Raw genomic sequence first — 21,049 nt, 5'->3', positions numbered from 1 at the left:
ATTTTACTTTATTCATTGCAGATTCTACGTCCTCATAGAAACTTTCAACGGTCTGGTCATCATGGCTGGATGTGGGTCCGTAGGCCTGCACCACTTTCAGCTTGTACCTCCTATTCAGCCTAATTACTATAGCTGCTACCCTCTCGTTAATACTGTAGAGCTCCTCTACGTTGCCAGCTATATCCTTATTAATGAGGAACCCCACACCTAGTTCTCGTCTATCCTCTAACCCGTGATAGCACAGTATGTGTCCGTCCTTTAGTACTGTATACGCCTCACCTGTCCTCCTAACTTCGCTAAGCCCTATCACATCCCATTTAATTCCCGCTAGTTCCTCAAACAGCACTGCTAGGCTAGCCTCACTAGCTAAAGTTCTAGCGTTAAACGTTGCCAGGTTCAGATTCCAATGGCGGCCTGTCCGGAGCCAGAGATTCTTAGCACCCTCCGCTGCGTCACAGGTCTGACCGCCGCCGTGGTCAGTTGCTCTGCAGCCGCTGGGGACTGAGGGCCGAGGGTTAATTGGTTTGATCATAGAAGGTTGTGGCCAAGTACTACACCAGGGTGGCCAAATCCTGCTCTGGTGAGAGAGTGCGTTGTCGGTTCTGGTCACCGAGATCAGGCCGCACTCCAGGCCTGGTTATGCAATTCCATCGACACGCGGATTTTTTTTTTTTTTTAGCCCGGTGGAGAATTGCGCGGCACCAGGATTTAAACCCCGGTCCTCTTGCACGCGAGGCGGATGTTCTACCTCTACGCCATCGCGTAACGGCATGAAATGTTGGGCATGAAACCGATTGAGCTCTCCGATGTCTGAACTTAGAGAAGTTTTGAGTAAAGGTGAGCCTAGGTGAGTAATGAGTTGAAATGTGCAAGTGAGCTCAAATGAGTGAGCGTAGATGAGTCGTGAGATGAAATTTGTCAGTCCAGGTGAGTCGTGGGTTGGGTGAGCCCAGATAAGTCGTGAGTCGAAATGAGTTAGCCCAGGTGAGTCATGAGTACAGATGAGGCATGAGTTGAAATGAGTGAGTTCAAATGAGTAAGCCTAGATGAGTCGTGAGTGAATGAGACGTGAGTCGCTATGGGTGGCTGACCCCGGATGACTGGCTCGCCTGAGTGAGCCCAAGTGAGTTGTGAGCCTAAATGAGTTTGAGCTCATGAGTTTGAGTCAGCCCGGGCCTCTGTGAGAGTGTTTTTGAGTGAGCCCATATTTTTGCTTTGATTTTGCCGAGGTATGGTCGTCAGCACTCAAGTGAGGGTGAAAACCAATCAGAGCCAGGTGGTAACAGTCATAACATTCTGAATAGTTAGCATCCGTTCTAGTAGCTGGCACAGTGTGTACGTAAGCTGTGAACCCGTAATTAAGAGGTGGCATTTGGTTGTGCTTCTAGAGGCTTCACTTCCATTTCCGGTTCAAAAGTGACTTCTTTGAGCGCGGCTAATAAGCCCAACACACATGCGCATTTGTAAATATAAGCTGTATCCAGAAACTGAAGTCGATCATTATCTGCCCGTTCATGCGTGAATTTCAGGCCCCGCGGTAAAGAACCAAAAGCTGTCAGAGTTTGGTTTATAAGTGTATCTGCGGCACTGTGCGTAGGAACATTAAGAAGGATAAGATAGTCATCAATATCTGAAAATACGTGCTATCCCTTTGCTCTTAAAGCTGGCTTCAAGGTGCCGGTCAAATGACGCCAGAAAGATTTCACATAGGACTGGAGCAACTGACAAACCTATACATATTCCCACCTTTTGTAAGTAAAACTCTTCCTGGAAGCAAATAACAGTAGAACCCAAATAGAACTTTAGGAGGTCCAGAAATTTATCACTTGTGACACCAATGGAATTCTGAAACCTTACTTGGCCATTTTCTTCCAAATGTTCACGGACAGCATCAAACAAACCGTCGTGAGGCACAGAGTAAAATAAGTCCTCAAAGTCAATAGAAAAATTAGTGGAGGCCGACAACTTGCCTCCTTCCAGGACCTGCACCACTTCCGTTGAGCTTCAAACGCGATAAGGGTCGCCGCCAGCTATTCTTTCTAGTTGGCGCCGAAGGAAGTCACAACTTTTTGCCACGTATCGCTTTCAGATGCATTGGCACGTAGGGGGCAAGCAGGCTTATGCGTTTTTCCTGAAAAGAAAATTTCGAGGCACCCGGTCTCGGCCGCTTTGACTGTCTTTCCTATTGATTCCATGTTCATCCCTGCAAGCAGTTTTAATGCGGCATGTTTTTGTCTGGAAGGGTTAAAGTCGACTGGTCTGAAGTTCTTGATGACTTCAGTAGCTTTTTTGTTGAAGGTATCATTCGGCATGACAACAAAACCACCTTCTTTGCCTCCAGAACAGCGAGGTCAGACGACTTTATGAATCTGGCAAGGCTATTGAGCGGAGGGTTCTTGCTCGGGAGCTATTTGTTGAGGCATGCGACACCTTCCCCAAAGATCCAGTCCCTCTCTTTGTCATTGACTTTGCAGCCGATTTTTCGTACCATCGCTACCAGAGCCGGGCGGTTCGTCTGAGGCTCAAAACAGTGCTTGGGTCCTTTTTGCAAGATGTTCTTGACGCTGCTTGGATGATCGACATCACCGAGGGTCGTAACGGTGTTGGCACACTCACTCGTTTAGAATGAAGCAGTTTATACAGTGCATGACTAAGTCTTTGAAGAACAGCCACAACCTATCAGCAGACAAGTGGGGAGACAAAAGGAAGAGAATGCATGGTGAAACGCCGCATCCACATCACTGGTGTGAGAAAAATCGTGCACAAAAATTTCTTTTTGCTTCAGCTTGAAACATTCTTCAATTCCATTGTAAAGGGCATCATTTTGGGGTCGGAAATACCTTCGAAAATGTGCATGCTGGGATTCATGCTAATAAATTCAAAGTTGATACACTTCCACCGTGAACACAAGTGGGGAGCTTCACTAATTGGGTTAAATTGTATAGGAGGAATATGTCAACAAAGGGCTCAGCCGCATGAGAGCATGCATTTGGGAACTCATTAGTCCAATTAACATCTGGGGCGTTAAAATCACCTGTCAACAAAATGGTACAAGATCGGTTCCTATATCCGCATAGAAATTCATTCAGGTTTTCAAAAAATGCAGGGCTGCAGTTTGGAGGGTGATTAAATCCATCAGTCAGAAGGTGAAAACCTTCTAGAACCACCTTCACAACAACACACTCCATTCCAACAGGGATAGTAAGTCTCGATACACTAAAGCACTCTTTAAAAAGTACGGCTACTCCACCACCTTGGGAATCTCTGTCGTTACGGTGAACTCCGTAACTTCCGGGAGTGATTTCAGCATCGCTGATATCTCATTGCAACCAAGTTTCTGTAGTAACTATGATGTGTGGGCTATGGACCATTATGATACTTTCCAGATCTTGTTAACTATACTATGTGCATTCACGTTGACACAACAAAATGCACTGTCGACACGAGTCTCGGGTCATGGAGTGTTTTCAGACGCGAGTGAATGTGCAACGACCGGCACCAACAAGGCAAGTTGTTGGGCGAGTTGGTTTCTATATTCCATGATTACAGCGCAACGTACGGGACGTAGAAGAACACACAGACAGGGACACAACACAGCACTGGCACCATTTTCATTTCGGCGCTGTCCCATTGAAACATTTCTTTGTTAATTCTAATTTTAGCGTAGACCAACTTGACCTTTCCTCCTTGCTTTGTAATGTCAGCCGTATTGTCCCATAAGCATTTTCTGACTTGACTCATGGCTGCTGAAAAGTCTTCACCAACGGATATATATTTTTTTTTATGTTGAAGCAGTTTTGAAAAATGTTCACTTGTTCTCGGTGATCAACAAGTTTAAGAATTATTGGCCGTGGTTTCTCTGGCTTCTTTGGGCTCACTCTGTGTATCCTTTCAGCAGAGGGTACATTCTTTTTTGACAGCGCTTAAAAAACACGGACAGAAGACATAGAAGACGACGTCACAGGCACTGAAGACGACGTCACAGGCACTGACATCAGTGCCTGTGACGTCGTCTTCTATGTCTTCTGTCCGTGTTTTTGAAGCGCTTTCAAGAAAGAATGGATCGACACCAACTAGCCCGACAACTTGTCCTATTAGAGGGTACATGCATGCTGAGTGTATTTTTAAACAAGTCATCAACCACATCTTCCATAAGTGATGTGTACTTTCAGGAATGCCATACACAATGAGGTTATTTCTCCTACTTCTGTCTTCGATATCAACTTTCTTTCCAAGGCTGTGATAATTTTTTCCATATCACTGATCCTCGTGCCTACCTCCTTTACTATTGCTGCGGATTCTTCAGCCTGTTTGAGCTTTGCCTCGATTCCGTTCAGCATTTCCTACGTGCTCTTCTGACCACCCAGAAGTTGTAACATCAGTGTGCGGTCCAGGATTAACCTTAACATCGCCACAGAGCACCAGCAGTGGAAGTAGAATATCTTGCACGTACAGTTACACGGCACAAACACTTTTAACTTTTGGCCCCTAACTGTTCCCAATCCAGGTATCTGAAATACCTTCTGTAAAGAAGCGGTGAATAGCATTTGAGAGATCGTGTATCCCTGCCTGACACCCCTACTTATAGGAGTTTTATTGCGATTGGTTTGGTTTATGGGGGTTTAACGTTCCAAAGCGACTCGCGCTATGAGGGACCCTGTAATGAAGGGCTCTGGAAATTTCGACCACCTGGGGTTCTTTAACGTGCACTGACATCGCGCAGTACACTGGCCTCTGGAATTTGACCTCCATCGAAATTCGACCGCCGTGGCCAGGATCGAACCCGCTTTTTTTGGGTCATCAGCCGAGTGCCATAACCACTGAGCCACCGTGATGACCTGAATCTTATTGCTGACTTTATGAAGGACTATGGTAGCTGTGCAGCCACTGTGCACTCATACCACTCTGAACTATGTAGTGATTCATGTTTACTAATGTTTGACGCATCATTCGAAAGGAGAAATATTGTCACGTAGTGGTGACGGCAGTCGAAGCAGCGATGAAGACGGACAAAGGGACAAAGACGGACAAAGAACACTCCTCCCAACCAAGACAAGATCCCTGTAGTAACTCTCGGGGAAGTTCAACTCACTTCCAATTCTAAAAGAAAACTGTTTATTGGGCTGACTTGCACCCAAAGTGGACTGAATCACTCGGCGGCAGCGAAGCGACGAGTGTGCTAGGCGGTCGTCGAACAGAATGCCCGCCGCTGTCAGCCGTGCTCAATTTAAAGCTGATAGCGAGCTTTCGAGATAAAGCGTGCAAAGTTACTAGAACATTCCGGAACAACGTAGAATCAGCTCTGTCTGGCTGCGATCAATCGAGATAAATCTAGTTGCGTCTTGCGTCGCAAACAAAGCGATAAAGTGGTGTGGCGGCAAATTTGAAAAACGAACAAACACTGCAAATATTCGCGGCATTACTCCCCTCTCAAAGAAGCATCGACCCAATGCATTAAAACAAATAATGCGACTAGTAAGAGAAAAAAAAACGGATCTTGCGAAAGTAGAGCATGGAAATGCAGCGGCCTTTAGCGCGCATAATACGGCTTCAGACGAACTACATGGACAACGTCTGGTCGTACGCGGCGTCGCTGGGATGCACTCATTACGTCAGAGATGACTTCATAATCCAGTTTACCTAGCCGACGAAGAACCTTGTACGGGCCGAAATAGCGGTGCAAAAGCTTTTCACTTAATCCACGGCGGCGAATGGGCATCCACACCCAGACTTGGTCTCCTGGCTTGTATTCCGCGTTGCGTCTTCGTAGGTTGTAGCGTCTGGCGTCGGACCGCTGCTGATCTTTGATCTGTAATCGGGCAAGCCTTCGAGCTTCTTCTGCGCGTTGAAGGTAGGCGGCAACGTCGACATTCTCTTCTTCGGTAACAATGGGCAGCATGGTGTCCAGCGTGGTCGTGGCCTCCCTGCCATGGACGAGCCTAAAAGGCGTCATCTGAGTGGTCTCCTGCACTGCGGTGTTGTAGGTGAAGACGACGTAAGGCAGGATGACATCCCAGGTTTTGTGTTCGGCATCGACATACATGGCGAGCATATCGGCGATGGTTTTGTTCAGGCGCTCGGTCAGTCCATTGGTCTGCGGATGGTATGCAGTTGTCCTCTGGTGGCTGGTTTGGCTGTAACGCAGGATAGCTTGCGTTAGTTCCGCTGTGAATGCTGTTCCTCTGTCCGTGATGAGCACTTCGGGGGCGCCGTGTCGAAGAAGAATGCACTCCACAAAAATTTGGTGACTTCTGCTGCTGTTCCGTTCGGTAGAACTTTCGCCTCGGCGTAGCGGGTCAGGTAGTCGGTCGCTATGATGATCCACTTATTTCCAGACGTTGACATTGGAAAAGGGCCAAGCAAGTCCATGCCGATCTGCTGAAAGGGTCTTGAGGGAGGTTCAATGGGGTTCAGAAATCCTGCTGGTCGTGTGGGAGGAGTCTTTCGTCGCTGACAATCTCGGCAGGTTTTCACATAGTGTGCGACATCGGCAGACAGTCGGGGCCAGTAATACTTGTCTTGAATGCGGCGGAGGGTGCGAGTAAACCCGAGATGTCCAGCTGTCGGCTCGTCGTGTGAAGCCTGTAGAACTTCTTCGCGGAGACAAGCAGGTACAACAAGGAGGTTGGCTGTTCTTCTCGCTCGAAAGTTCTTCTTCACAAGGACCTCATTCTGCACACAGAAGGAAGACAGTCCTCGCTTGAATGAAGCGGGGGGGTGAAGAAACCTTGCCTTCCAGGTACTCGATGAGTCGTTTCAGGTCGGGGTCTGAGCGTTGCTGCTGAGCAAAAGAGCTGGGGCTGATGGGTCCCAGGAAGGCGTCCTCATCGTCGTCCGGCGGCGGTTTATCTACAGGGGCTCGTGAGAGGCAATCGGCGTCAGAGTGCTTGCGTCCGGACTTGTAAACGACGGTGACGTCAAACTCCTGGAGACGCAGACTCCATCGAGCAAGTCGGCCAGAGGGGTCCTTCAAATTGGCAAGCCAGCACAACGCGTGGTGATCGCTGACCACCTTGAATGGTCGTCCGTATAGGTAGGGGCAGAACTTTGACGTAGCCCAGATGATGGCAAGGCACTCCTTCTCAGTTGTCGAATAGTTAACCTCGGCCTTGGAAAGAGAACGGCTAGCGTATGCGATGACTTTCTCCAGCCCGTTGCTTTTTTGAACGAGAACGGCCCGTAGGCCCACGCTGCTTGCGTCGGTATGAACTTCAGTATCGGCGTTTTCATCAAAATGCGCGAGGATCGGTGGGGACTGCAGTTGAAGTTCCTTGAAGGCTTCTGCTTGCGGCGCTTCCCATTTAAACGGCACGTCTGCTTTCGTCAGGTTGGTCAGGGGCTCGGCGATGCGCGAAAAGTTTTTCACAAATCGTCGGTAATATGCGCACAGTCCGAGAAATCTGTGCACTGCTTTCTTATCGGCCGGCGGTGGAAACTGTTCAATAGCAGCTGTTTTCTGCGGGTCCGGGCGCACTCCCTCCTTGCTAACGATGTGGCCTAGAAACAGCAGCTCTTCGTAGGCAAAGTGGCACTTCTCTGCTTTCAAGGTTAGGCCAGATGACTTGATGGCGTCTAGTACTGTTCTAAGTCTTTTGAGGTGCTCTTCAAAGTTCGAGGCGAAGACAATGACGTCGTCTAAATATACCAGACAAATTTGCCACTTCAGGCCTGCCCGCACCGTATCCATTACTCGCTGAAACGTCGCTGGTGCGGAACAGAGACCAAATGGCATCACCTTGAATTCAAACAGCCCATCCGGAGTGATGAATGCTGTCTTCTCGCGATCTCTTTCGTCGACTTCAATTTGCCAGTAGCCGCTCTTGAGGTCCATCGACGCGAAATATTTGGCGTTGCAGAGGCGGTCTAGTGTGTCGTCGATGCGTGGGAGGGGGTAGACGTCCTTCTTTGTTATGTTGTTCAAGCGGCAATAATCAACGCAGAATCGAAGTGCGCCGTCTTTCTTTCTCACTAGAACAACCGGTGCCGCCCATGGGCTGTTTGAAGGCTGGATGACGTCGTCGCGAAGCATTTCTTCGACTTGGTCCCGGATGGCCTGTCGTTCTCGCGGTGACACACGGTACGGGCATTGACGGAGACGTCGGACGTGTTGGTCCGTTATAATGCGATGCTTGGCAATTGGCGTTTGTTGGACCTTCGGCGATGTCGAAAAACACTCACTGTAGCTTCGAAGCAGATTGCGGATCTGGTCTTGTCTGTTCCGAGGCAGGGCTGGGTTGATGTCGAAAGTGGGCGAGTTGTTTTGATCAGGTGAATCTTCTGCGGAAGGGTCGGAGAGGGCGAAGGAGTCTCGTACGTCAGTTATTTCGTCGAAGAAAGCAATCGTCGTTCCTCTGTTAATGTGCCGGTATTTTTCGCTGAAGTTAGTCAGCAGTACTTCGGCCTTACCGTTGCGGAAACGTGCGATGCCTCTTGCGATGCTGATTCCTCGGTCTAGGAGCAACTGCATGTTGCCCTCGATGATGGCTTCAGCGTTAATGGCTTTCGTGGCGCCTACGGTCAGGATAACGCTTGATCGGGGTGGGACGCTCACTTCTTCCTCCAGGACACTCAGGGCAACGTGATTTTCCCGAGTTTTCATCGAAGCGATGGCTTCGTCCGTCAAAAGCGTGATCAGCTTGGATCGCAGCTCGATGATCGCCTGATGCTCATTAAGGAAATCCATACCCAAGATCACTTCGCGGGAGCATTGCGGTAGCACAACAAAGGTCGCAGGATAAGTATGTCCTTTGACAGTCACTCGCGCTGTGCATCGTCCTGATGGCGTAATGAGGTGGTGCGAATTTGTGGGCCATCCCAAGCCGTTGTGACTTTTCTCAGATGCGCAGCGAATGTTCCATTCATCACCAAGTAATCGGCTCCTGTGTCGACTAGAGCGGTAACTTTCTGGCCGTCGATAGTCACTTCTAAGTCGGAGGTCCTGGCTCTTGCATTGTGTCCCTCTCGGCGCCGGGCCACGGCTTCGTCGCGTATGCGAGTCGCGGGTGGGGCGTGTGGTCGAAGCTCTTCTGGGTGGCGGCGTCGTTTTTGAGGCAGTTTTCGTCGTGGTCGGGGTTCTCATTGTGTGCAGTGTCGGTGCAGCGAGTGTCGGTTCTTCATGCGGCGTCGCAGGTGCAGCGTCTTCATGGGGCGTGGTCGGTGGAGGATCTTCGGCATTTCGCTCGTGAGCAATCTCACCTCCAGAGGTTGCTGCCTTTAGTTTCCCCTACGGGGGGCTGGGAGACCTTCCTCGTACCGCGGCTGCGTGCTGCGGCGTGGCGACGCAAAGCGCGAGGTTGACGGCGATGGTGAGCGCGAAAAGCGGTTCGGCGTGTACTCTTCTCGACGCAGGTACTTTTCGATTTCCTGCGGACGTTGTCCAAAGCGTGGTCGTGGGGCGTTAACGGCGAATCCTCGAAGACCGATACGTCGGTACGGGCAGTGACGAAGAATATGGCCGGGCTCACCGCAGTGGAAGCACAACGGCCGGTTGTCGGAAGTCCTCCAAGCGTCGGATTTCCTGGGGCTTGAGCATCGGTCATATGCTGGGCGGGCGGGGGCTGGGAGGTGGCGTTGTGGGACAAGGGGCTCATCTCGGGGAGGACATGGGTGTTGTCGTTGGGGCTGAGCAGTGCTTACTGCAGCGGCGTAGGTCATGGTCAGGGGTTCTGTGGCCGTCGGGGTGCCAAGTGCCTGTTGCACTTCTTCCCGTACCACATCCATCAGAGTCGCTGCTTGTGGCTGTGGGGAGGATGGCAGTAATCGGCGTTGCTCCTCTCGGACGATTTCGGGGATAACTTCCCACTTCCCGCAAGCTGTCGCTGGTGGTGGCCGACGTGTCCGAACGGATTGCACAGGCAGAGGAAGGGCGATTGTACTGCCGAGCTCGGATGTCGAGGGTCTTCTCAATCGTGCAGGCTTCTTGCATAAATTCCTCTACTGTTTTTGGCGGCTGGCGGACGAGGCTTCAAAAGAGTTGTTCTTTTACGCCGCGCATTAAAAACTGAACTTTCTTTTCTTCGTACCACGTGCGTGCGGAGCCATCCAATGAGAAAAACACGTGTCCAATTTTTGCCGTGTCATCCCACTTGTTGAATGACGCCACGCGCTCAAATTGGTCCAACCATTCTTCAGGATCTTCGCCTAGGGATCCATTGAAAGTTGGCGGCACCCGCGGCTGCTGCAATATGATTGGTGTCGACATCTTCGGCGAGGTTGTGGTGCTCGTAGCAGCGTCTTTTCGCTGTCTGGTGCGGTCCGGCAGTTTCCCAAACTCAGGCTCTTCTCCCTGGAGACGTCGGCTGGCTCGCTGAGCTGCTGGCTCGTCCTCGGGTGCGAAGCGCTGAGGGCTGGCTTCTCGACTTGAACGGGGCGTCCGGAACATGGAAGGCGTACCCAGCACCTCCACCAGATGTCGCGTAGTGGTGACGGCAGTCGAAGCAGCGATGAAGACGGACAAAGGGTCCTCTAAAAGAAAACTGTTTATTGGGCTGACTTGCACCCAAAATGGACTGAATCACTCGGCGGCGGTGAAGCGAGAAGCGTGCTAGGCGGTCGTCAAACAGAATGCCCGTCGCTGTCGGCCGTGCTCAATTTAAAGCTGATAGCGAGCTTTCGAGATAAAGCGTGCAAAGTTACTAGAACATTCCGGAACAATGTAGAATCAGCTCTGCCTGGCTGCGATCAATCGAGATAAATCTAGTCGCGTCTTGCATCGCAAACAAAGCGATAAAGTGGTGTGGCGGCAGATTTGAAAAACGAACAAACACTGCAAATATTCGCGGCAATATGCTACGAAAATTTTGATGTCTTTACTGTTTTAAACGGGACACAGTGCCAGAAAACACACAAACTGGGCTCAGCATAAGCCAAAAATGACCATAGGGTTATGACGAAGTAACTGGGAATCACATGATGGGTGGGATTTTATGCACAAAGGAAGAAAATTGCGATTGGTAATTGCTGGGAACAGTGGTTGGTCACAGCTACAAGTTGTAGTAACCAAGATGGAGACATAAGTAACAGCACGACAGACGGGACAATAATGGAGAGACACAAACACAGTGCTCGTGTTTGTGTCACTTCCTTATTGTCTCGTCTGTCGCGCTGTTGTTTATGTGTCATGAACCAACTGGCCTGGCTAATTTCACTTCAAGATGGGGAGCTGGAGGGGACGTGTCAGTCTGTGGCAGTTTAGATGGGCCTAATGGGTTTGCCTTTTCTTCAGCCGCTTGCAGCAGCTGGAGGAGACCTGTCACGGGAGGACCGGGAGCGGCTGGTCGAGCAGCGTATAGAGAACATGCGTCTCAAGAACGAGGAGCTTCTCAGGCGCCACGCTGTAAGTAAATGGTGTTATAATTTTTCTTTTTCATCGCACATTGGTGCTTGCTTGCATCTTGTGATGATTCATTTTTCCCTCTTGTACAACATCCGTCCCGAGCCTGCTGAAATAGGATTATGGTGTATGTTGTTTTCTTCTTGGCTTGTCAACAAGTACACCACCGGTGCTGTGGTGTACTTTTGCATATGCTTGCCTTTTTATGCATGCCTCACTACGAAAAGATGACAAAGAAATGCCAGCCGTGCACTTAGTTCTAACTTTTGCCTCCAGCCAACTGCCCCGAATGGACAGAGGTAGGTTACATGAAAATAGCTCTCCGACCATACATTCCGAATCCTCGTCGGTGCCAGAGGTTTGGTGATGGATCCCAAACGTGTGCTATCCAGTGAACACCAATTCGATGACTGCAACGCTGCTGCACCACTGTGAAGGGGACCACCCCACGTACTTGAGGTGGTGTCCATCCTGGACAAAACTGTTAAAACTAAGGAAAACATAACTGTTTGAAAACGATTTGCATAAACGCAGCAACGTTCTGGTTCACAGCAAAAAAACAAATTTTGCCGATGCGGTGCGACGGGGTGGGGCACAATACCAGGCTTTGGGTCCTGCCAAGGCCAAGCCTGAAGTATGGTCATCAGTGCCTCGGGCAGGCGTAGCGAAGGCTACCCTGCCACGCTCGAAAAAGGGCCTGCCGACCCCTGTGTCGGCTGCCCGCAAGGCTTCTTCCAGTCGGGAGAGCCCTACAAGCCGTACGCCCGCAAGTTCTCAGGAGGCCTCTCCAGAGCATTTAGTGAGGTGATGCACGTAACACCGAGCTCACCTCCACTGCTGTGGCTGCAGAGCTGTCTTGAATGTAAAAAGGGAAAAATCCCAATAATGGGCCCCGAAGAAACAAAGACCTAAGTTTCCAAAGTACATCCCTAAAAATTGTCATGGCATTCCTAATCCACTGGAATTGTCAGCAACTATTAAGTAACTTAAATGACATAAACGGTATTGTCACTGACAAATGGGCGAAGCACTCAAACCAGGTTTAATTAGACGTGCTGGGAGTGCAAGACAGCAGGGAGCTCGAGCGAGGAAGAAGACGAATCCCCTAGCCCCTCGAGTGCGCAAGGCATGGCAAGTCCCATCTAAAACAGTTCGGCCGCTGTACGGCGCCACTGGATTGCTTGGTACTGTGGCATTACTCCTCCTCTCTGAAGGGCAACCACTCGGTGCCGCAACAATGAGAAGCAGGAAGGCAAGGGACGGCGAATGTTCCGGCGGCTGGTGTAGACACACCTGAAGCGCTAGCGGGCGTGGTAAGGCTTCATCCGTGCGACATGGATGACTTCGGGGGTCGGCCGTCTAGAGGAGCGAACTGTTCCCTGGGGGAGAACTTCATAGTTCACCTCACAGGGGCCAAAATATCGGCGCAGAAGCTTTTCGGAGCGCCCACGCATGCGGATTGGGCTCCAAACCCAGACTTGTTCGCCGGGCTGGTAACTAACAGCTCGGTGGCGGAAGCGGCGAGCGTCGAGGGCTTGCTGGTGTCGGATGCGCTGTCGGTTGAGTTGGCGGGCGACCTCGGCGTGACGAATGAATTAGGCAGCACCCATTACAGATAAGGTACTACTAGTCGGAGGCAACATGGCGTCCAGCATGGTTGTGGCTTCGCGACCATGCACTAAACGAAATGGAGTGAATCGTGTCGTTTCTTGTAGAGCAGTGTTGTAGGCAAATGTGACGTAAGGGAGTATGGCGTCCCAGTTGCGGTGGTCTGCGTCAACATACATGGAAATCATGTCGGCGATCGTCTTGTTGAGCCATTCGGTGAGTCCGTTCGTTTGAGGGTAGTAAGCTGTTGTTTCGTGGTGACTTGTGCCGCTCAGGCACATAACTTCCTGCGTAGGGCCGAGGTGAACGCCGTTCCTCTGTCAGTTACAACGATGATGGGTGCACTGTGGCGAAGCACAATATTTTGAACGAAAAAGTTCGCAATTTCGTCAGCGGTACCACGAGGGAAAGCTTTAGTTTCACAGTACCGGCTGAGGTAGTCAGGCGACCACAATGTAGCGGTTACCTAGCGAGGACTCCAGAAATGGGCCAAGTAAGTCCATGCCGACTTGGTGGAAGGGGTCTTGTGGCGGATCAATAGGCTGCAGTAGTCCGGCTGGCTTAGTCGGCGGCGTCTTGCGACGTTGGCACTCGCGGCAAGTTCTGACGTAACGCTGGACAATTGCAGCAACCCTGGGCCAGTAGTACTTTTGGCGTATCCGCGCCAAAGTGCGGGAAAAACCCAGGTGACCAGAAGATGGGTCATCATGGCATGCCTGCAGTACTTCGTCTCGCAAGGCCGCAGGTACGACGAGCAGATAGGCAGCTTCCGTTGGGTTGTAGTTTTTCTTATACAGAACGCCATCGCGCAAACAGAATTATGACAGTCCACGTGAGAAGATTCGCGGGTGTGACGCAGAGCTTCCTTTAAGATACTCAATGAGAGGCCGTAGTTCACTGTCGTACCTTTGGTGTTGAGTGAGGATGGACGTGGAGATGGCGCCGAGAAAAATAGAATCGTCGTCGGGATCAGTTCGGTTATCCTCGTTAGGAGCACGAGACAGACAGTCGGCATCACTGTGCTTCCTACCGGACTTATAAACAATGGTGACATCGAAGTCTAGAAGGCTCAGGCTCCAGCGTGCAAGCCGTCCTGAAGGATCTGTGAGGTTCGCCAGCCAACAAAGCGAATGGTGATCACTGACGACTCTGAAAGGGCGGCCGTGTAAATACGGGCGAAATTTGGTCACTGCCCACAGAATTGCCAGGCATTCTTTTTCAGTAGTGGAATAGTTGCCTCCGAGCATGACAAGGTGCGGCTTGCGTATGCGATGACATGTTCGATACCATCCTGCCACTGCACAAGGACTGCACCGAGGCCGATGTTGCTGGCGTCGGTGTGCAGTTCAGTGTCGTCTGACTCATCGAAGTGGCCAAGGATGGGCGTACTCTGGAGACGAGTACGGAGGTCTTCGAAGGCCTGTTGTTGCTCCTGGTCCCAGAGGAACGGTTCGGCATCTTTTGTGAGGCGGATGAAGGGCTCAGTGATCTGGGAGAAGTTCGGCACAAAACGCCAATAATAGGCGCAGAGTCCCAGAAAGCGGCGCACACTGCGCTTATCGGTTGGCACGGGAAAACCAGCAACGGTGGCTGTCTTAACGGGGTCAGGGCTGACTCCCCTAGCGCTCACGATGTGGCCGAGAAACTTCAACTCCTGGAAGGCGAAGTGACACTTTTCGGGCTTGAGGGAAAGACCGGCCGAACGAATTGCTGCGAACACAGCCCGCAGGCGCCTCAGGTGCTCTTCGAACGTGGCGGAGAAAATGACTACGTCATCTAGGTACACTAGGCAGGACTGCCATTTTAGATCGGCAAGCATGGTGTCCATCATCCGCTGAAAGGTAGCAGGAGCCGAGCACAGGCTGAAAGGAAGCACCCGGAATTCGTACAGACCATCCGGTGTAATAAAGGCGGTCTTTTCCCGGTCACGTTCGTCCACCTCGATTTGCCAATAGCCACTGCGTAAATCTAGTGACGAGAAGTACGTGGCGTGGCGCAACCGGTCCAGGGAGTCATCAATGCGTGGCAGAGGATAAACGTCTGTTTTGGTGACTTTGTTTAGACGCCTGTAATCAACACAGAACCGTAGGATTCCATCTTTCTTCGCCACTAGAACAACAGGCGATGCCCACGGGCTCGTCAACGGTTATATCACGTCGTCTTGGAGCATTTCTTGAACTATTCGGCGAATGGCATCCCGTTCCTTTGAAGAGATCCGATAAGGCGGCTGGCATAACGGTCGCTGGTTTGCGTCAACTATAATGCGGTGCTTTATGAGCGGACTCTGCCCAACCTTGGAGATTGAGGCAAAACAGCCGCGGAAAGATTCGGTAATGCTCTCGAGGCAGCGTTTCTGATTATACGGGAGGTTCGGGTTCACGTCTGTTTTTATGGGAGTGGTCGGTGCCTCCACTGATGCCGGGATTTCGTACAGCGAGTGCTGTCCCGCGAATTCGCTAAGTTCTTCGAAATATGCTATAGCTGTTTTGCCAGGCAAACACTGGGGTTCAGAGCCAAAATTGGTCACTAAAAGTTCGGTTCGCCCAGTGTTCAATTCAATAATTCCGCGAGCTACACAGACTTGCTGACCCAGGAGCAGTGAGATGTTGGTTTCAGCGATGCCACGAGTGCTGGGGCTGTTATCACACTCGACGGTAGCAAACATGCTGGCTCTGGACGGGATCAATACGTGGTCGTCACAGACGCATAACTTAGCCCTGTGTGGCTCGGTATCGTCGTCGACAGGGCCTTGGGTGGAAAACGACACTATTAGCTCCTGGAGGTTGATAACAGCACCGTACTCCTGAAGGAAATCCAAACCGAATATGAGGTCTTTGGAGCACTCGGGTAACACAGCAAAGCAGCCAGGGAAAGTAACACCGCGGATCTGGATTCGCGAAGTGCAGACACCGATCGGAGTTACCACGTGGCCACCAGCTGTCCGGATGTGCGGCCCAGGCGAAGGGGTCAGAACCTTCCTTGTCCGTGGCTAACCGTCTGCTCATTACAGAAAAATCGGCGCCGGTATCCACGAGTGCGGTAACGTCGTGGATGTCAGTGGATACCGGTATTTCGGCGGAGACCAGTCGGTCGCAGCGCGTCGTCAAGGTTGTCGGTTCAGGTCGTCGTCGGTCGGAGCGTCGCGGCGAATCGTCGGGTGGAGGCTCTTTACTCGGTCCTGTAGCGGCAGCCCTACCCCCGGAGGACGCCGTCTTCAGTTTTCCCGACGTGGGGATGTGCCTCTGAACTGGCCAGAGGATGACGGGCAGCCGGGCGAAGAGAACCGCCTTGGGGATGGCGATCGGGACTGGCATCGCTGCGAGGTCGAAGATTGCACGTTATCAGCCAAGTACTGTTCGATATCCCGTGGTCTTTCACCGTAGCGTGGTCGAGGTGCGTCAGGTGAAAACCCCCTGAAACCCATTCTGTGGTAGGAGCAGTGGCGGAGGATGTGGCCGGGCTCGCCGCAGTGGTAACAGAGCGGCCGATTGTTTGGCGCACGCCAAACGTGCGCTTTGCTCACGGGTGGCCTGAACTCCTGCGGCACAGAGGGTGCAGTTGCGACTGGCTCCTGCAGTTATGGCACAGGAGCGACGGGGGAAAAGGCTCGCATCGCTGGCCCTGGACTTCGTAGCGCCTCGCTGTACGTCATAACGGAGGGCGCCGGGTGTGGAGCTGGGGGTGGCTGCACAACTCGTCGGATTTCTTCGCGGACCACGTCCGTTACGGCTGCGACGCTGACCTGTGGAGCTTCAAAGCGAAGTTTCGCCAGTTCGTCGCGCACAAGGCTTCTTACAAGCTCCCGAAAATCCTCGGCGGGCAGCGACGTAGGCGTGTACTGGGAAGTGGCTGCTACAGTAGCCTGACGTCCGTAGCGGGCGCCCCGTTCCTGCAGAGAGCGCTCGATACCCATTGCCTCCTTAGTGAAGTCGGACACTGTTCGTGGCGGGCCACGGACCAGTCCAGCAAATAGCTTTTCTTTTACGCCACGCATTGAGTGGCGTACCTTCTGGGCTTCGGTCATAGCTGGGTCGGCCCGATTGAACAGTCGCGTCATGTCCTCTATGAACATCGTGATGCTCTCATTCGCTTGCTGTGATCTTGAGCGCAGGGCCATTTCAGCCTTCTCTTTTCTTTCGCTGCTGGTAAATGTCGCTAGCAGCTCTCGACGAAAAGCCTCCCAGTTGGTAAAGGAAGCTTCGTGGCTCTCAAACCAAGTTTTAGCCGAGTCCTGCAGTGCAAAGTAGACGCTGCGCCGCGGTATGGCGCCACTGGATTGCTTGGTACTGTGGCAATATGTTAACCACATTTGCACTTGTGCCGTTGCGTGTAAGGAACAAACTTAGGTCCCTAACACACAAATATAAAGTCTTTCGCCACGTCCGAGAGAAAGCAAGCCGAATCTCAGGTGATGTTGCCATCATAGTAAAAAAATGACGTCCCAGCTCGTCACTGTGCTTGCACACAAAACAGTAACAGTGTGTTGTATATATGTAGAATCTCACCTCCAAGTAACCGTGCATGAATTAGAAGACTTTATAGAGCAGTTACCAGAGCTGTATGTGGTGGTTGGGGATTTTAATGCCCATTCATGTTTTTGGGGAAGCGAAAAAACTGATTCAAGAGGCCAAATCATAGAGGATTTTGTTTTGTGTATTAACATTTCCTTACTGAACACTATAAATCTACATACTGTTCCCCAGCCTCGGGGAGAAAATAAGCAATTTAGATCTGCCTTCTTGTTCACCATCTGTGTTTAGCGATTTTAAATGGGATGTCATTGACAACCCATATGGGAGTTATCACCTTCCTGTACTAATCAACCTAACGTCTGCACAGAAAGTCATTCCAACAAAATCAAGACGATGGAAGCTGTACTTAGCCAACTGGGCACTGTTTAGAGCAAAGGCCAGCCTAGATAAAATAGTTTCAGATTATCTCAGTGTAGATGAACTGAAAAGAACTTTTCACAAACTGCATTATTGCCTTAATCCTCTGGTGTGGTGAAACAAAATCACAAAGTTTGGTACAGTGCAGAGATGCAAAAAAGACAAAAAAAAAGACGTGGGGCATTTTTTGTAGATATCTAACACGAGAGAATTTCATAAGTTTTAAAAAGACAAGAGTGGAAGTCCGATATATCTGCTGTAATGCTGAAGAAACTTTGTGGCAATGTTACATGTCCTCTATAAACACTCAGCCGTGTCAAAGCAAATGTGGGAGAAGGTTCGAAAGATAAATGGCAGCTTCTCCCCATTCTTCTTCTGACAGCTCCTGGTGCAGAGGCAGACATTTTGGGTGAATATTTTTGTGCAGTTTCCAATCCACCACACTACACAGAATCATTTATAAAATATAAAAACACAGCTGAACACAAAGACTGTCGACAAGTGGCAGTACAAGCAAACCCATAATAATCTAATTACAGTTCAAGAAATCCATACTGTACTGTCCGCCGGTTAGAAGACAAGCCCATCTCTCTGAACCGGTCGTAGAGGCACTTTTAAGACTTTTTTTAACAAGGTGTGGGTATTGGGGAAAATACCTGAAGCCTGGAAAAAAGCCATTTTTGTTCTATTTTAAAAGCCAGAAAACCATTTACATCTCCTAGTAGCTGTAGGCCTGTAGCCCTAACCAGCTGTCTTGCAAAATTCTTGAAAGTGTCCTGAATTTGACGTTAACTTTTGTCCTTCAATTCTTAGAACTTCTTGGCATCCATCAGTGTGGTTTCAAAGAGGCGTGCTCCACTACTGACCACCTACAGGTTTATCCGCTGATTTTAATCCTAGTGCCAGTGGAAATAATCTGAGCGCCGACTGATATAATCTGCATGCCTGAAGCACGAATGGCCGAAATAAAGCAAAGTGCAGAACAGGATGCTTTAGTGCGAGTCCTGGGACCGCTTTTTTCCTCCACATCCTCCGCCAACAACAGAAGTACACCATTGTGGAAACACTAGTTTGCAATGCAAAGGAAAACCCATGGGCACGGGAGCAGCAACCAAAATGATTATCGCTCTTTCTTGCGGACAAAGAAATGCAATTATGCAGCTGAAGAAGGGTGGTTTGTCAGCCGATGCGTTCGCTATGCTGCGCCCGTGCCCACTTTTTCAAATTCTCCTGAAAAACCTTTAGTACCTAGCAGTTCTACATGAAAAAAGAAGTGTTGCATTATGTTGTTCTAAACTATAATAATAAAGGCTTAATGCAGACCATATTTTACTAATGGTCCTGAATTCCGCTTTGAACTGAGTTTGAGTTAGCACAATGGCAAAATCTCAGAAAATATGCTGGAAAAAAGTTTTTGCTTGTAAGATATTTAGTATATTTAAAACAAGAATGTGGTTGCTTCTATCCGTGGCATCCAAATGTGTGTCTAAATGGAGTCAGAATTTTCCTATATGTCAACAGTATTTTATGGCAATTTGGCTTGAAATCAGGCTTATAAAACCCTTAGTTGAAACTTTTACAGTATTTAGATCTAGTATAGCTCTCTTAATTAAGCTTTAATGAGAGGTACATGAAATGGTATAGTTCCGGTTCGTGCTTCTGGTACTCCAAAATGTGCCAGGAAGGCCTCTTAATGTTCTATGCATATTGCTACGCTACTAACTACTCTAGTGGCGCCATACAGCGGCTAAACTGCATTTCCTGGCAGTTGGCAAGCCTTGAGCCATCTCGGGGCTAGATGCTTCGTCTTCTTCATCTCTCGTGCTGCCTACTGCCTTGCGCGTTCCAACGTCTTGCGCGTCTAATTAAAGCAGGTAAACCAGCCCTGCTTACGCCAACCGTTTCTCAGTGACATATTTGGTGGAGGTGCGGGGTGCGGCCCATTTACGCTGACTTCGAGGACACCTTTGACGTCAGCTCTCAACGCGTGGCTACAACACCAGTCCACAAGGCGAGCCGCCGCCTGCGAGGCCTACAACCCGAGTTTGGCCAACTGACAGCGCCGGTAAGGGCCATGACTTCCACCGCGGCTAGCCAGACAAGTCAGCACTCCGGGAGTGCCCCGCCATTTGTCCTTCACGCACCTCGATCGCCGCCACCATTCCACGGGGACAGGTTCGAGGACGTCGAAGACTGGTTGGCCAGCTTTGACCGAGTGGCGGGTTTCAATGAGTGGGACGGCGAGTGCAAGCTGCGCAACGTCTACTTTGCGCTGCAGGACTCGGCCAAAACGTGGTTTGAGAACCACGAAGCTTCCTTTACCACCTGGGAGGCTTTTCGTCGAGAACTGCTAGCGACATTTACCAGCAGCGAAAGAAAAGAGAAAGCTGAAATCGCCCTGCGCTCGAGATCACAGCAGCCGAACGAGGGCGTCGCGATGTTCATCGAGGACATGACCCGACTGTTCAATCGGGCCGACCCTGCTATGCCCGAAGCCCAGAAGGTACGCCACTTAATGCGTGGCGTAAAAGAGCAGCTGTTTGCCGGACTGATCCGTGACCCGCCACGAACAGTGTCCGACTTCACCAAGGAGGCAATGAGTATCGAGCGCTCTTTACAGGAACGGGGCGCCCACTACGGACGTCAGGCTACTGTAGCAGCCGCTTCCCAGTCCCAGTACATGCCTACGTCGCTGCCCGCCGAGGACTTTCGGGAGCTTGTAAGAAGCCTGGTGTGCGAGGAACTGGCGAAACTTCGCTTTGAAGCTTCACAGGCCAGAGTTGCTGCCGTTACGGACGTGGTCCGCGAAGAAATCCGACGAGTTGTGCAGCCACCCCCCGCTCCACACCCAGCGCCCTCTGTTATGACGTACAGCGAAGCGCTACGAAGTCCCGGGCCAGCGATGCGTGCCTTTTCCCCCATCGTTCCTGTGCAATACCTGCAGGAGCCAATCGCAACAGCACCCTCCGTGCCGCAGGAGTTCAGGCCCCCCATGAGCAAAGCGCACGTTTAGCGTACGCCAAACAATCGGCCGCTCTGTTACCACTGCGGAGAGCCCGGCCACATCCTCCGCCACTGCCCCTACCGCAGAATGGGTTTAAGGGGGTTTTCACCTGACGCACCTGGACCACGCTACGGTGAAAGACCACGGGATATCGTACAGTACTTGGCTGAAAACGTGCAATATTCGACCTCGCAGCGACGCCAGTCCCGATCGCCA

At 50.8% G+C, this 21,049-nt stretch overlaps 1 protein-coding gene across 5 annotated transcripts in view; it reads left to right on the top strand.

The window, feature by feature from the left end:
* LOC144132279 (uncharacterized) overlaps nucleotides 1-21,049 on the top strand; it is a 181,254-nt gene that overhangs the window by 20,445 nt on the left and 139,760 nt on the right. For all 5 annotated transcript variants that reach the window (XR_013314751.1, XM_077664594.1, XM_077664593.1 and 2 more), the window contains one exon: nucleotides 11,225-11,335. Coding sequence is in view for 4 of the 5 variants with exons in the window: in XM_077664593.1 (XP_077520719.1) it covers nucleotides 11,225-11,335 (111 nt within the window). In the remaining variant the exon portion in view is untranslated. The remainder of the gene's footprint in view (nucleotides 1-11,224; nucleotides 11,336-21,049) is intronic.

The sequence above is a fragment of the Amblyomma americanum genome, chromosome 5 (genome assembly GCF_052857255.1).
Source record: "Amblyomma americanum isolate KBUSLIRL-KWMA chromosome 5, ASM5285725v1, whole genome shotgun sequence".
NCBI lineage: Eukaryota > Metazoa > Arthropoda > Arachnida > Ixodida > Ixodidae > Amblyomma > Amblyomma americanum.
The sequence above is the reverse complement of the archived record's forward strand: the minus strand, read 5'-3'. Positions and strand labels throughout refer to the sequence as shown.